Genomic DNA, 14,763 nt, shown 5'->3' on the forward strand with positions numbered 1-14,763 from the left:
ACACTTCTACAATGTTGATGTGAACATGTTTGGAGATTATTACCACTGCAGGATAACTTCCCTTTTTTAACTGAGAGCTCTAATTTTTCATTTTTTATAATTTTTGTTTGGCCTATTTGGAGATTTAAAGTTATTCTCAACTATTATGAGATGAAATAAGCTGCAACAAGGCTCCCTCTGCTCTGGGGCTGGGCTGGGTTAGGGTTACAGCCCAATGGTGAGCCTGCGGCCTGCTTGCTCTGCCCACTAGATGCAGGCAGGAGGCGGCCTCAGCTGAGCAAGGACTGGAGTGGCTTGATGAACCTGCTCCTCTTTTCACCCACTGCAGTCACTGGATTTTTGGTGTCCAGACTTTCTGGTTGAAAAGTGGACACTAAGCAACTCTGAAATAAATGTTTAGAGGATTATAAAAATCCAGTCTCCAAATCGAGATGTGTAGACAGACAGCCACATCTATTACTATTTTTTTCTATTTTGGGGACTAACTTTGGAAATGTTAATACAAGGTATGCAGTTGTATGCACAGTTGGCTATTTTCCATGCACAACTCAAGCATACTTTATAAAATTGTAGCTCCTAACCATTATTCTTATTTACTCTTTCCTTTTCAATGAAATTCACCCTCACCACAAAAAGCCCCAGCAACAGATTCTATGCAGCAGTTTGCAATATTGGATCAGCATTATGGGCAGGCTGCTGGGCCTTAGCCACCAGCTGCTTCTCCTCTATGACTATCTGGAACCTAAATACCTAGGGCTACATCTAGACCACAAGCCTCTTTCAAAAGAGGCTTTTTCGAAAGATACTTTTGAAAAAGCCTCTTTCAATAAAGAGCATCTAGACTACAACCAGTACTTTTGAAAAAGCAAGCCGCTTTTTCGAAAGAGAGCACCCAGGCAGTCTGAATACTCGCTTTTGAAAAAGCACAGTTTGTATTACATAGCCCCTTTTTTCAAAAGAGTATTTTCAAAAAAAGGGGTTCTTCCTTGTAAAACAAGGTTTTCCGTGGTCGAAAAAACTGCTGCGTTCTTTCAATTTACTTTTGAAAGAACGCAGCAGCAGTCTAGATGAAGGGTATGTTTTTTCGAAAAAAGACGACTTCTTTCAAAAAAACCCTGTAGTCTAGGCACACCGTAGGTACTGATCCAGTGCCCTGTTCCCTAGATTAGACATCCAAATTCTCCCCATTTTTCCCCCCTTTGTTCTTTTATAAAGAATAACAAAGACAAACCTCAGGCCAAACTTCTTCTTGAGCAAAGTAGTTTCTAATATTATCCCAGCTGCACCTTACTTTTTCTGTCCTTAGTTCCCCCTACTATAGCGAGAGACTTCTGGGATGAAGTGCTAAACCCCAAATTAATAGTATGTGTGACTGAATCTGCAGCAATAAACCTGTGTCTGTGCAGAGTCCTAGAACCTGACACACCATCCCAGACTGTAACAGACACAACTTACCTGGGCACTATTCTTAATGGCTGACACTTTGTGCTCCACATTTCTTTGTCTTTCTGAAACTACAGAATTCTGCAATTGTTTTTCCAGTGGTCCCTAGAACAAAATTAAATATGTAGTGTATAGGCCATCTATGTCTGATATCTTAAACAGCATTCCTATTTTGTGATACATAGAGCATTCCATACAAACAACTCCACTACCACATCTAGCACATAGTATCGGATTTAGGGCTAGATCTTCAGCTGGTATAAATCACTGTAGTTCCACAGACAAATAAACAGTACTGACCAGATCTTGAGATCAGAACGGATAGTTTTGCAAACATTTTAAAATATAATAAATGTTTAAAAAACAGGAAAATCCAAAATTAAAATATATTGTAGGAAGATAGTTATATTGCTGAAAAAATATTTTCAATATCCCAGTAAGTGCGTACATTCTATGCACAAGTTATTAACTTAACAGAACTTACACGAATCTGTCTGAATTTTTCCTTCAATTTTTCACAAAATGTATATTGTATAGCTTTGGATTGTCTTGTGCATTTAAAAAAACATATTAACATTTTAAATAAGTTTATAGAGGAGATAATGTGATGGGACTGCCTACAATGGCATGCAGCCCACTGGCAACTGCCAACAGCAAAAGTCCTTAAGTGTGGGAGACAGGACATTCGCTGGGGAAGGCTCTCGGTTTTACTACAGAGAATTCTTTCCCAGGTGTCTATATGGTAAGTCTTATACTCAGGGTCTAACTGACTGCCATATTTGAGGTCAGGAAGGAATTTTCCCCTGGGCCAGATTGGCCAAAGCTCTAGTATTTTTCTTTTCTTTTTGCTTTCTTCTATAGCAAGGGTGGGCAATAATTTTTTGCTGGGGGCCACTTCAGAAATTTTTGAAGTGGCCCTGGGCCGCACCAGAGGGGGCATGGCCTCAAGCGGAAGGGGCAGGGCCAGGATACTTCCCTGCTTCCCCACCCACAGACCATGATTGGTCTGGGGGTGAGGGAGCGCGTAAAGTCTTTGTCCCCCCTCCCCCCCCGAGGTTCCCCCTGGGCGCCCACGCCCCTGGTGGTGGGAGGAGAATTCATGCGTTCCCCCTTCAATCAGGGCTTGGGGGCAGGGGAGTGTGTGAAATCTCCTTCCCTGCCAGGAGCGAGTGGCGCTTTTAAGCAGAGCGGAGGAAGTTTTGCACACTCCTTCCGCCCCCAGGCCAATCAGGACTTGGAGGTGGAGAGCACATGAAGTCTCCTCCCTCCCTGCCAGGAGCACGTGGCACTTCTAAGCGCCGCAGGCTCCTGGCAGGGTGGAGGAAACTTTGTGCGCTTCCCCCTGCCCCCAGGTCCTAACTGGCCTGGGGGCGAGCGAGGGGCAGGGCCTCCGTGGGTCAGATCAACCCACCTGGTGGGTCGGATCTGGCCTGCGGAGGCCCTTTTGCCCACCCCTACCCTACAGGGTCACTTGCAGGTTTAAACTAGGGTAAATGGTGAATTCTCTGTAACTTGAAGCCTTTCAAACAAGGGTGGACAATAACATGGGCTGGATCCAGTGTGTCAGGTTTAGCTCCTGGCTGGCCACCACCACTATATTTACTGGCACAGCGATAGGTACTGCTGATTGCAGCTCCTGTTGGCCACAGTTTGTTGTTCCCAGCCATGGGTGGCAGATGAAGGCCAAGGTGGGGAAGGCAAGCCCGAGGCCTACCCCTTCCACTCCAGACCCGACCCTGGAGTCAAGCCCCTCTCCCCCCGCCCAGTCCTTCCTGGCCACCTCCAGGGCTGGGGCTGCCATTCTGGAGCCCCAAGCCCAATCCTCCCCAGCAGCCAGGGAGCCAGGCTGCTGTGACACTGCCCCAGCCCTCCCCTGCAACTGAGGAGCCGAGCTGCTGCAATGCGGCCCCTGTCCTCTCTAGAAGCAGTGGAAGCCAGACTGCTGTGCCGCGACCCCACAGACTTCCTCGGTGGCTGGAGGGTGTAGGCAACTTTGGAAAGTCCATGCCTTCCCTTGCCTATATTACTGGCCCATATTCCCAGCCAATGGGAGCACCAGGAAGTGGTGCAGACCAGGACACCACTTCCCGCAGCTCCCATTGGCTAGGAACGGTGATCCATGACTGATGGGAGCTGTGAGCGCAGTTACCTGCAGCTGTGCAGGTGAATATAGCATTGTGGGCCCACCAGAAGCTGACCCTGGCAAACTGGATCTGGCCAACAGGCCAATATTTGCCCTCCCTTGCTTAAAACCATGATTTGAGGACTTCAGTAACTCAGCTAAAGATTAGAGATCTACTTCAGGAGTGGGTGAGGCTTTGTAGCTTGAAATATGCAGAAGGCCAGACTAGATGATCATCGGGGTCCCTTCCAGCCTTAAAGTTTACGTACATTAGCATGACAAATATTACATAATAAATACAACAATGACACTTGTTTTATGCAGCACGAGTTAAAAACTGCTCCATGCTTCAGAAATAACATCTTCTGTCACAAGACATTTCTATAGTTTCCTGCAGTGACCAGTAACATACTGAAGCCACTTAAATTAATATGAAAGGTCAGGTTCTGCAAAAGCTAACTTGCACTTGCTGTTTACATGATTTGGAGACAGAGGGCCAGATCTTGCTCTCCAATCTGGTCCTCAGTACATGTGATCAACAGGACCATATTAGTTCAATAAAATGTAATATGTTACCTGTACAGGCATGCTGGCTGCAGCTAGTATTCTTCTCTCTTCTCTTAAGCAGTTTGAAATGATAACAGCTATGTGCATAGGATTACCATGATATTTTCCCTGCAAACATAAATACATTGTAATGCTAAAATTAAAAGAAATACCAGATTTTCCCTTTGTAAATAATACAAATCTTTATTTTATTATCTACTAACTGTGGCCTTCTATAGGTTTAGGAGATTTCACTAATATTTCCCACTACTGACAACACTGGTTCAGCTATGAACTGGTGTTAACCACAATGGGAGCCCTTATGTAGATGGCCTGCCTGTTAGTGACACTATTTTCAGCCTTGTGTCCTTTAGACTTGTTCTGAGCTGGATCAGAGGACAGGGCTGACTTCCACTGATACTAGTGCTGATTCAGCTGACAAGCTGTTAACGGTGGTTTGGGATTTTCGAGAATATGTGTAGTTTCGACTAAGCTGACTTAAAGCACCTGCACAACTTCTTAAAAGACATGTACTGGATACATTCATATGATATTATTATTTATTCACATCACAGTAGCACCTAAAGGACCCATTCAGAGTCCCATTGTACTAAGTATACACAAGGCACAAATACACAAAGCACGACACAGTCCCTGCTCTGAAGAACTTACATTCTTACAACAGACAAGTCACACAAGTAAGTTTAATGAGGTGGGAGCAAAAGGGGTGGGAGGACAAGGATTACAGTAAAAATCAAAAGGCATCCTAAGTAACTTATTTGTATGTCCAGATAATATGGAGGCTTCTACAGTAGTAGGGGATTTTTCCCCTCTTAAAAACAAATTGTGATTGCATTGCTCACAATAATCTCATAACATATATTACTGAATGTAGATTTGTGCTGCAATGCAGCATCAATTATTGCCATTATTGTAAATATATTACTATAAAGATTATTAAATTATAGCTGTGCGTTATGTAAAACAATGGAACAATTTGACCTTCAAATTAAAACGTATCTAATTTGAGATGGCATTCTTGTCAGCAAATTTTTGATGCACTTTTTATCTGGGTTTCCATTTTCAATCCAGCACATAGCATGCATTTTAGTAAGCAAACTGTATACCACATATCAGCATAATAACTATGTAAGCAGAAAAGTCCCAGTATATAATAGACGTAACTCTTTTCTCATTTTAGCCAACCTTTATGAACAATTTTCCTTCCAGTGATACATAGAACAAGCAGCTTTTCTCCCAAGACAAGGAGTCCAATTTTCCTCTCATTTACACTAATGTAAACCAGAGGCAGAATCACTATATTTAATGGACTTGAGCTAGTTTAGAACGGTTGTGAGATGAGAATAAGGCCAAAGTGGACCAAATATTATTAAAGATTTTGCTTTCTTTGGAAAACTGGAAAGCTAGTTTTCCTAAAGCAGGGCCTTTTGCAGTCATGTTTTTTGTGCTTTTGTCTTTCTTCTGCCATATTTGTTTACTCTGTGTTTTTCATACTTGTATTATAATGTGTTCAGCACCATTTCTCACACTTTTCCTGAATCAAATACTTAAGTCTCTTTTGCAGTATTTTCCCTTCGCCATCTAATTAAGTTTTCACACTCATTCTGCTTTGTTTCAATTACATAATTTTCTTATTCTTGTTTCTTTTGGTGGGGGAGGGGGGTCTGGCACAATAAGCTTCACATTTCTTAAAACATTTCATGATTTCTTAACCCAGCTGTTCCACTGTTTGACAACAGGGTCAGGATGGGTGTGTGATGGAAGAGTGCATAGACTCATCATGTCTGTTCATATAAATGTGATTGCACAATTGAATTCTTAGGAGTAGCACTAAATGCAAATATATATATAGAAAGAAAGAAAGAAAGAAAGAAAGAAAGAAAGAAAGAAAGAAAGAAAGAAAGAAAGAAAGAAAGAAAGAAAGAAAGAAAGAAAGAAAGAAAGAAAGAAAGAAAGAAAGAAAGAAAGAAAGAAAGAAAGAAAGAAAGAAAAGTCCCTTAGTATTTTTGAACGAGTTGTGGATAACTGAAAAGTGTTTTTACTGCATGTGCTGTCTGCAGTTGCAAGGCAGCAGAGTATAACAGAAAGATTGACCTTCAAGAGAAATACAAATAATTTTAATCACTGTGACTGGCTGTTTGATATTACACATTGTGCTGCCCCTAGTGTTGTGTTGCCAGACAGAAACTGAAAGGCACAGGACTTTTGCAGTCAACAGAACAAGGAGTGAAAGGTCACCTATCCTTTGCAGAGAAGCTTTGGCTGTTGTTACACCAGGCAAGTCTCCACTCAAGCACTACACTGGCGCTGCTGCACTGTTGTACAGGGTTGCCAGATGGCTTCAACAAAAATACTGGACACACTTGACATTACATCACAATCTACATTACATCTTATTTAGAAAATACTGGACATTTATATTTTCTCAATTTGTTTCCCAAACAGAAAACTCCAATACTGGACTGTCCTGTTCAAAACCAAACACCTGGCAACCCTAGGCTATGTCTAGACTGTAAGCCTCTTTTGAAAGAGGCTTTTTCTAAAGATACTTTCGAAAAAGCCTCTTTCAATAAAGAGCATCTAGATTACAACTAGTATTTTCGAGAAAGCAAGCCGCTTTTTCCAAGAGAGCACCCAGGCAGTCTGGATGCTCTCTTTTGAAAAAGCAGTTTGCATTACATAGCGCCTTTTTTCAAAAGAGCACTTTCGAAAAAAAGGTGTTCTTCCTGGTAAAACGAGGTTTTCCGTGATCGAAAAAAACTACCGCGTTCTTTCAATTTACTTTTGAAAGAACGCGGCTGCAGTCTAGATGCAGGGTAAGTTTTTTCGAAAAAAAGGCCACTTTAAAAAAAAAAAACCCTGTTGTCTAAGCATACCCCTACTGCTGTAGTGTGTCTAGTGAAGATGCACTATGCAGATGGGAGGGCACTCTCCCATAAGCATAATTACTCCATCCCACAAGAGACAGAAGTTATGTCAGTGGGAGACTGTTTCTGGCCGACACAGCACTAGTGTGAACAGGGCTTAGGTTGATGTAATTCATGATGCTCTGGGAGTGTCTTTTTCACACTTGTGAGTGGTGTAAGTTACATTGAAGTGGTAGTGTAGGCCAGTCTTGAGTGTTGAAACAAGGCTTCAGAATTAACCAGCTGAATGTTAAGTAATGTACGTGCTAAAAGAGGTAAAATAAACTTCCCATAGCTGTGCCTCATGCTGTATCTCCTAATGTCCCTTTGGAGTGTTGCTGAAAAGAATGTGACAAGTTCAAAGAGCTGTACTTACCCTCAGAAGCGAATAAAGGGCAAGAGCAAGATTGTGATTTTAAGCACTAGCTTCAGCAAGCTGGTCGTGAAGAACCAGCACCATTCCAGGAGGCACTGCACCTCAGTCACCCTTCTAAAGCACAGCTCCCTTCCTGCCTCCTCCTTGCTGTGGGATGTGATAGTGCACACGTTTAAATGGTAAACCGATCAGCTTGGGCTCATCAGTTAACCTTCATGGTTACACACAAACTCCCCTTCGCCTCCCTCTCCCCCAGTACTGCTGCCTCTGATAAAGCAGCATGGGAGGGAGCAGGCAGGAGCTGGTGCTCGCAGAGAGCCAGCTTTTAAGCAGGCTCCCTGCAAACACCGGTTTCCAGGGAGCCACTTGCCCTCCAGCAGTTACGTTTACCAAAAAAACCAAAAACTAATTTTAACATCCCCAGTGAAGATATAGGGAAAGTGGGTGGGGAAGGTTGTTGTTGGTAATTTACAGCTCTTTCTTGCATCAGCACAGTTGTGTTGGCCAGTGTGTTACAGTAGCAGAGCCAAAGTTCTGCCCATTCCTCAACCCTCCCTGCCCTCTTCTCACCCATTCGCTCTGTAGGAATTAAGGAGAGTTATCAGGGGCACAGTTCCCTGTTAGCTGAGCAGTTGGGTAGCCACCCAAGAGAGATTCCAACACCGCCTTGCTGATTAGCAGTGTGCTCACAGCATCCCACAGCTGCCAGCATGTGTTTTTATTCATGGTGCACATCTGTCAATGTCTTGGTGCACATAAAATTTATTCTACATGTGGATGGAAAGAGTGAACACTGGGCACACGTGCTGCTTATCACAGCTCAGGTAGATACAAGGGTACAGATATGGTATAAGGAGGATTCTTACTTCCTTGTATGGGCATGTTGTCAATCTAGCCCTCAGTAATTTCTGAATGAAACTGTGCTGCCACCTTCCATTTACACAAAAGAAGATAAGGGGAATGTGGGACTTCATGTGATCAGGCCTGGGATTTGAGGATATTCTTGTGGAGGAATGAAGCCTCATACTGTTTGACTGGAGTAGTACTTCATGAGGCAAGGGATAAAGATTCAGGGAAATATTGTTCTCATCTGGTGAAAATTAGCACCACTCCCAGTGAACTCAATGGCTAATTTATACCATCTGAGGAACCAGCCCTGAAGATTAATCAGTTAATGCTTGTTGATCGCTTAGCTAGTTCTTTATAATTCTTATCGTATTTCTGCTGATATTCTTAATATATTTCTGCTGATAGCCCCAGCTCCTATGCCTGAGTGCTCTGTGTTGGAGAAGGCTGGCTAGAAGGAGTCTTTGCTGCAATCATGATATCTCCACTGGCACTCTGCAGGTGCACAGCCTGAAGAGTGGCTAGTCTGAATTAATCACCCAGCAACAGCATCCCAACAGCCTACAACAAAATCTTAGGCTACGTCTACATTGGCATGATCTTGCGCAAATACTCTTTAACGCAAGAGTTCTTGCATTAAAGTATTTGCGCAAGAGAGTGTCTGCACTGGCACGTGCCTTTGTGCAAGAGATGTGCTTTTGCGCAAGAGATGTGCTTTTGGCGAGCATCTGTGCCAAAGTAGATGCTCTCTTGTGCAAGAAAGCTCCAATGGCCATTTTAACCATCGGGCTTTCTTGCGCAAGAAATTCATGTTGCCTCTCTACACTAGCCTCTTGAGCAAGAACAGTTGCGCAAGAGGGCTTATTCCTGAGCGGGAGCATCATAGTTCTTGCGCAAGAAGCACTGATTTCACACATGAGAATGTCAGTGTTCTTGCGCAAGAACTCCCCGCCAGTGTAGACAGGAAGCATGTTTTTGCGCAAAAGCGGCTGCTTTGGCGCAAGATTGCACCAATGTAGACACAGCCTTAGCGTTTAGGCAGCATATTTAATATACCACAGACTTAATCCTGCAGTCAGATAGTCATGGGCAGACAATGCCCATAAAGAGCCTGAAGATGTAAGGATCTGCCCACACAGATTGCAGAAGAGGATCATAACATAGTGACAGACCTTTCTCAGAGACCTCTCTTTCAATGTAGGTTGAGCCTCTGAGTCCATTTTAAGCCTTAGTTTGGGGGAACGGGGATAAGGTCAGAGGGTCTGCATCCAGCTGGCTGAGGAATGGCCATTCAAAGAACCAAAAAGAGGGCAAAAATGGACTCCCTCAAACTCTGTAGTTTTTTTTTTTTAACCACTGCCCTCGTGAAAGAGAAAGGATTCAAGAAAAAGCTGTTTAACAAAGTCAACAAAAATGAAATTCTGTGTTGGAGTCAGGAAATGTATTTACATAGAAAAGGCGTTTCAAAAGAAACTCTTGTCAGTGGGATGATTTAAAATCCCCACCATACGAACACCAGGTAATGGGGACTTTCCCAGCATTTCTACAGATAGCAGTTGTACACAAAGCTTTTTTCCCCCCTCTTATTTCCACAATGAAAAAAATTAATGACTGAGCTGTTTAAGACATAACAGTGATTAAGGGGGAACTAACTCCCTTTCCTCTCAGGCCTACAAAGCTCAACTTTTGTGTGCAAGGAACTACACACTGGCTGGTGGTGGGTAGAGATTTCTCTGTGTTATATCACCCACTCCCCTTGTCTTTGCTCTCCAGAATAACATATTTAAAGGCTTAACATTTAATGCCCCAATTCATTTTATACAGCTCTCAATGATTATTGTCCTGGGTGCTGAAAATGTATGCAGATTACCACCCAGTTTTCTTCAATTATCAGTTTAAGTTCCCCCATAAAAATTCTCACCTTGATCCAGTTTTGCCCTTAATTGACCAATGTAATTGAAGACAGAATTTGGCTAAGTATGAATTTTGCTATTGAGTGAGAAGCAGAAAATGACCTCCGAAAAAGAGGCACCAAAAAAGACAGTGGTGGGTAGGATATGGAAAAACTTAATGAGCTTGAAGTCAGGGAATGTAATACAATTGTAGGGTATGATATAATGTACCATAGCATGCTGCAGCTAGCCAGCAAAGGAGAATACAGATCCCACAATTAGGCCACATTGTATTGGTTTAAGTTTATATACATATTTAATAAATATGTTACAGCAATTATCTACTGTGAAAAGTTTTAAACCCAGACAATGGGAAATCTTTGCTTTCTTTAATTATTTCTCATAACCTGATTTCAAGGCTCTGAGTTTTCCTTGTAAGTGTTGATGGGCTTATTAATATCTAACATAGGCTAAAGGAAAGCCAACAGAGAAGAGCAGTAGAAAGAGTTGGATGAAATTTCATCTGAAAGTTTTATTTTTAACTTTTAAATTTACTAAATTTGTCTTTTGTCAAAAATATTTTTCTGCTCTTTTCCTTTGTTTTGTACATATACAAACATTTCCTTTCTTAACATAAAAATATTTGCATAGTGAGCTACAATAAATAAATAATTAATATTTGGACAGTTTTTTCTTCTCAGTAACTACCAGGACACTGTTAAATGAAGCAAACAGTTAGTGGAAAATGCTTGCATTCTGAACAGGTGAAAACATTCTCTGAATGCTGATGATATTTACTAAGAAAAAACCCATACATTTCCTACAGAGGATATAGATTCTACAATCCATATAAGACAACAGATGAGATACAAGTACCTTAATAGATCATGAAGAAAAAGAGAAACGGATCATTTCTAAAAGAGTTAACTCATAATAACTTTTAGGGATAGATATTTTTGGCCAAGTTTTCAAACAGCTTGTAGAATTATGTCCAATATTAATAAATATAAAATCTTGCATGTGCAGATGCAGAAAGGCATTTGTGCAGGCTAAATGGGGACTACATATTTAACTGGTTTTAGGCTGTAAGTATTATTTGGTGACTAGAAATTCTTTTCTATGTGCAAATGAGGGATTTTGCTCAGATATACCCAGAAGTCTCCTCCCTCTACCCCCCAGTCTCTTGCCTTCTTAGTTTCCTGCCCAGACCCCTAATCATAGAGCTCCGCTATCTTCCCAGTCAAACTGCAGTCAGACTGCAAATGATGAGATTAAACAACCATATTTACTAGAGGCAGCCTCATTACAAGATATAAATACTGCAGGGAAACTTTGTCACATTGTCATGGACTAATGGGTGATGCCCATTAGTGGCCTGTAGAGTCCCTGGAGGGAACCGCCTGCAGTGCGACAGCCTCTTCTTGGGGAGTCCACTCCAATGTGACAGTCCCTTCTTGGGGAGTATCTTCTCTCTTAGGGGTGAGGCCTTCAGCCTCCTGGAACCACACCTTTCTGAGCCTTCAGCACACCTGTCTCTGCCATGGACTCCCTCACTATGCTGTCTTCCAGGCTATTCTTTTTTTAAGGCAGGAAAAAACCCTGTTTAAAAAAATATAGAAAAAACTCCAGACTTTCTTTATGTATCATAAAGAAGAACTAAAAGCATAACCCACCCTTCTTTTCCTTTGAATTCTTTTCTATTCTACCTTTAAAAGGACACTGAACTCTTCAGAAAGGCAGGCTTTTTTCCCAATACTGTCTGTCTCTGCTTATCCATCCACTGAGTATGGATGATAATACTGACCTGTACCTCTCCCCTCATTTGATGGTTCTTTGTTTTGAAAGTGCTTGAGAATTCTCAAAAGGCAACTTTTCAAGTTTAGAGTATTATTATTTAAGGGATATTCCGACAGCCAATATGTTTCTGTTTTATCTAGGTCAAGAAGGAAGTACCTGTGTCAGTATCTATTTTCTGTACTTATCTTAGATTTATCTTTTTAGATTCCCCTCCCCCCATCCTCAGGATGCTTTAAAGAAGAGATCTCAAAGTCAACCTCCTTCTTTAAGGCAATTCTCATGACATGGGGAAGTCCTAGAACGTACATATACAATTCTGTATTTCCCCTCTTTATTTCAGCATACTGTAAACTGTGTAATTTCCAGGACCTCTTTAAATTCCTTAGGATACCAGTACTAAAAACTTTTATAAATTTTGTGGGCAGATATACAGCAGAGCTTAATTAGCGCAGGACAAGTCAACCATCTCCTACAGATGGTGTAGGAGGAAGGAAACTCAGAAAATGTAATACAATAAAATGTGCTACTAAGCATTCCCACACAGGGGAAGAGATCAGGGCCTACTGGAGTTTGCAGCAGATGAACTTTTCTTTCCACTCAAATCCTGAGATTTTAGGGAAGGGATCGCTTAATCACACACACATGACTGCTGCTCTACTGATTTCCACACAATCTCCTTTCCCTCTGACAGCAAGGAAGGAGCAGGAGTCATGCTGCTATTGGCTGAATCCTCTCTCTCCCCAGCACTAACTTGGCTGCTTAAAGGCAGCTGTAGAGGGAATCCAGAAGACATTTCAAACTATACTAAGACCTAGCCAAATTTTTGCACTGATATCCAGCAGGTGTGCACTGGACAATGTGTGAGCATGCGTGATCCCCTTCCACCAGGTTCTGAAGAGATGAGAGAAATGATCATGTCAAGGCAGCACTTCTCCCTTCTGAGCAAGCAGGCTGTGATTCATTCACAGATAAGTTATTCTAACCCTAGGTTTTCTTGTCACCTGACTACATATCTGTGCTGCTGTGGGAGATGAGAGCCCAGTCAGTCTCTATGAGGATGGGGCATAGTCCAAAAGGAAAATCCACAATCTTCTTGTGATAGGGGTGAGATGGTGGTAAAGGAAGAGGACTGTGTGGTTTATTTTTCTACCATAGTCGCTCTAAACTAGAGCATTAGTAACAGTTAACTAAAAAGACCTGGGGCTGGCAAATGAACAGGACCCTGGTTTGGCAGTGAAGCCCCCAGGCAGTAGCGAGCTAGTGGCCGGGACCCTGGGCACAAAAGTTGTGCAGCACTCCCCACACCGTGCTTCCTGTGCTTATGTTCCTAAAGAACAGAAACAGATGTCTAAGGCTCCTGTTTGCTGAAATTTTACCCATTCATTAGCTGCCAGGTCAGCCCAGGTGCTGTGCTACGCTTCTGTGCCTGAAGGCAGTCTGCTTTTCCATCTAAGCAATATGTGAGTCCTTTAGTGACAATCACTGTCTAGACAACCAAGCTTTCCAGGTGTGTTTCCAACATGATGGGATATATCTCAAAACACACTACTGAGAATTAATTTTTAAGGATGCAGCCATCATATTAATCCTCCTGCCTGCTTCTAGCCAAAAGGATTGTATCTTGGGCCAGTCCCAGCACATGTGAGCCAGTGTGGTTCTGGGGCACGCACATCACCAGAGGCAATCTGTTTTGGCAAGGCCCATGCATTGTCACCTATTCAGGGGTCAGTGTGAATGAAACATAATTTTGTGTTGGGTCAGCCTTAATTGTAGATCAACAGTAGAGTTTTTAACGTTTTGCAAGGTGCTTACCCCTTGGCTAGGGTTCAAAGATACATACAAATCTTTGTTCCATCAGGAGGATGAAACAGGATGAGGCAGCCTCTGTCCATGGCAAGCCAGGGCACCTCACAGGCAGGGGTTGCTTTAACCAGGACACCAGACCAACCTCTGCCTGTGGAGCACCATGGCCTCTGGCAGGGGGGCTGCAGGCAGGAGCTCTCTGGCCAGGCTTCTGCCCTGTAATCGGTTAAACAATCTGTTTAATCGGTTAGCCAAGTCAATGGTATTTTACATCCCTACTTCAAACAGTACAAATCTTCGTCCTAGGCCTGGTGAAGACAATCTAAATTAGGGACGGTCTTTGGGACCTGGAAATACTTACAGGATACATCTGGTTGGGAAAAATTATGGTGTGGATTTTTTCTTAAAAAGAGAATTGTTCTAATTCAGACAAGATTGTAAGAGTGGATGCTGTGAGTTATTAGAGTTTAAATGCATATATAGATGGGAGAAAGAAACTTATAATCTGTTCTCAGTCCTGATCTACTGGGGCCTGATTGGGAATTAATCAAAGGATTCTAAAAAGTCACACAAGAGCTTTCAAATTCTTTTACCCCTTTCCCACCTTGCCCCCTTTCTTCCTTTCCTTTCCCTCCCTTTACCTTTTTGTTCTTCTGCCTTTCTTTTCATTCTTCCTTATTGGGAGGGTGTTCAATAAAATATAAATACATAAAATTTCCCACCAGAGCTAATGCACTCATGGCAGGCTGGTTAGCTCAGTTGATGGGTTTGTGCCTTGTATAGGCCAAGATTTGTAGTGGGGAATTCTAGCAGTTAAAGTAGAATATCTATTGGGGCAGATTGTTAGTAATGAAAATAACAGTTAACTAGCCTAATAGATCAGAACACCTTAAATATACATTTCTTATTGTTTGCTATTTACCCATTCAGATTTAATGTAGGCCAAATTCTGGTACAGGGAATTAACACAGAAAAAGGACGATGTCAGGCCCAAGGGAGACTAGGTAATGA

At 42.3% G+C, this 14,763-nt stretch overlaps 1 protein-coding gene across 1 annotated transcript in view; it reads right to left on the bottom strand.

Annotated features, from left to right (window-relative positions):
* The window catches only part of STAT4 (signal transducer and activator of transcription 4), a 96,760-nt gene that overhangs the window by 50,497 nt on the left and 31,500 nt on the right, over positions 1 to 14,763 (bottom strand). Inside the window, exons 4-5 of the mRNA XM_075934199.2 lie at positions 4,142 to 4,240; positions 1,456 to 1,548 (exon numbers count right to left, since the gene is read on the bottom strand). Coding sequence (XP_075790314.2) covers positions 1,456 to 1,548; positions 4,142 to 4,240 — 192 coding nt within the window. The remainder of the gene's footprint in view (positions 1 to 1,455; positions 1,549 to 4,141; positions 4,241 to 14,763) is intronic.

This window comes from Pelodiscus sinensis, chromosome 7, assembly GCF_052426305.1.
Source record: "Pelodiscus sinensis isolate ZL-2025 chromosome 7, ASM5242630v1, whole genome shotgun sequence".
NCBI classification, from domain to species: domain Eukaryota; kingdom Metazoa; phylum Chordata; order Testudines; family Trionychidae; genus Pelodiscus; species Pelodiscus sinensis.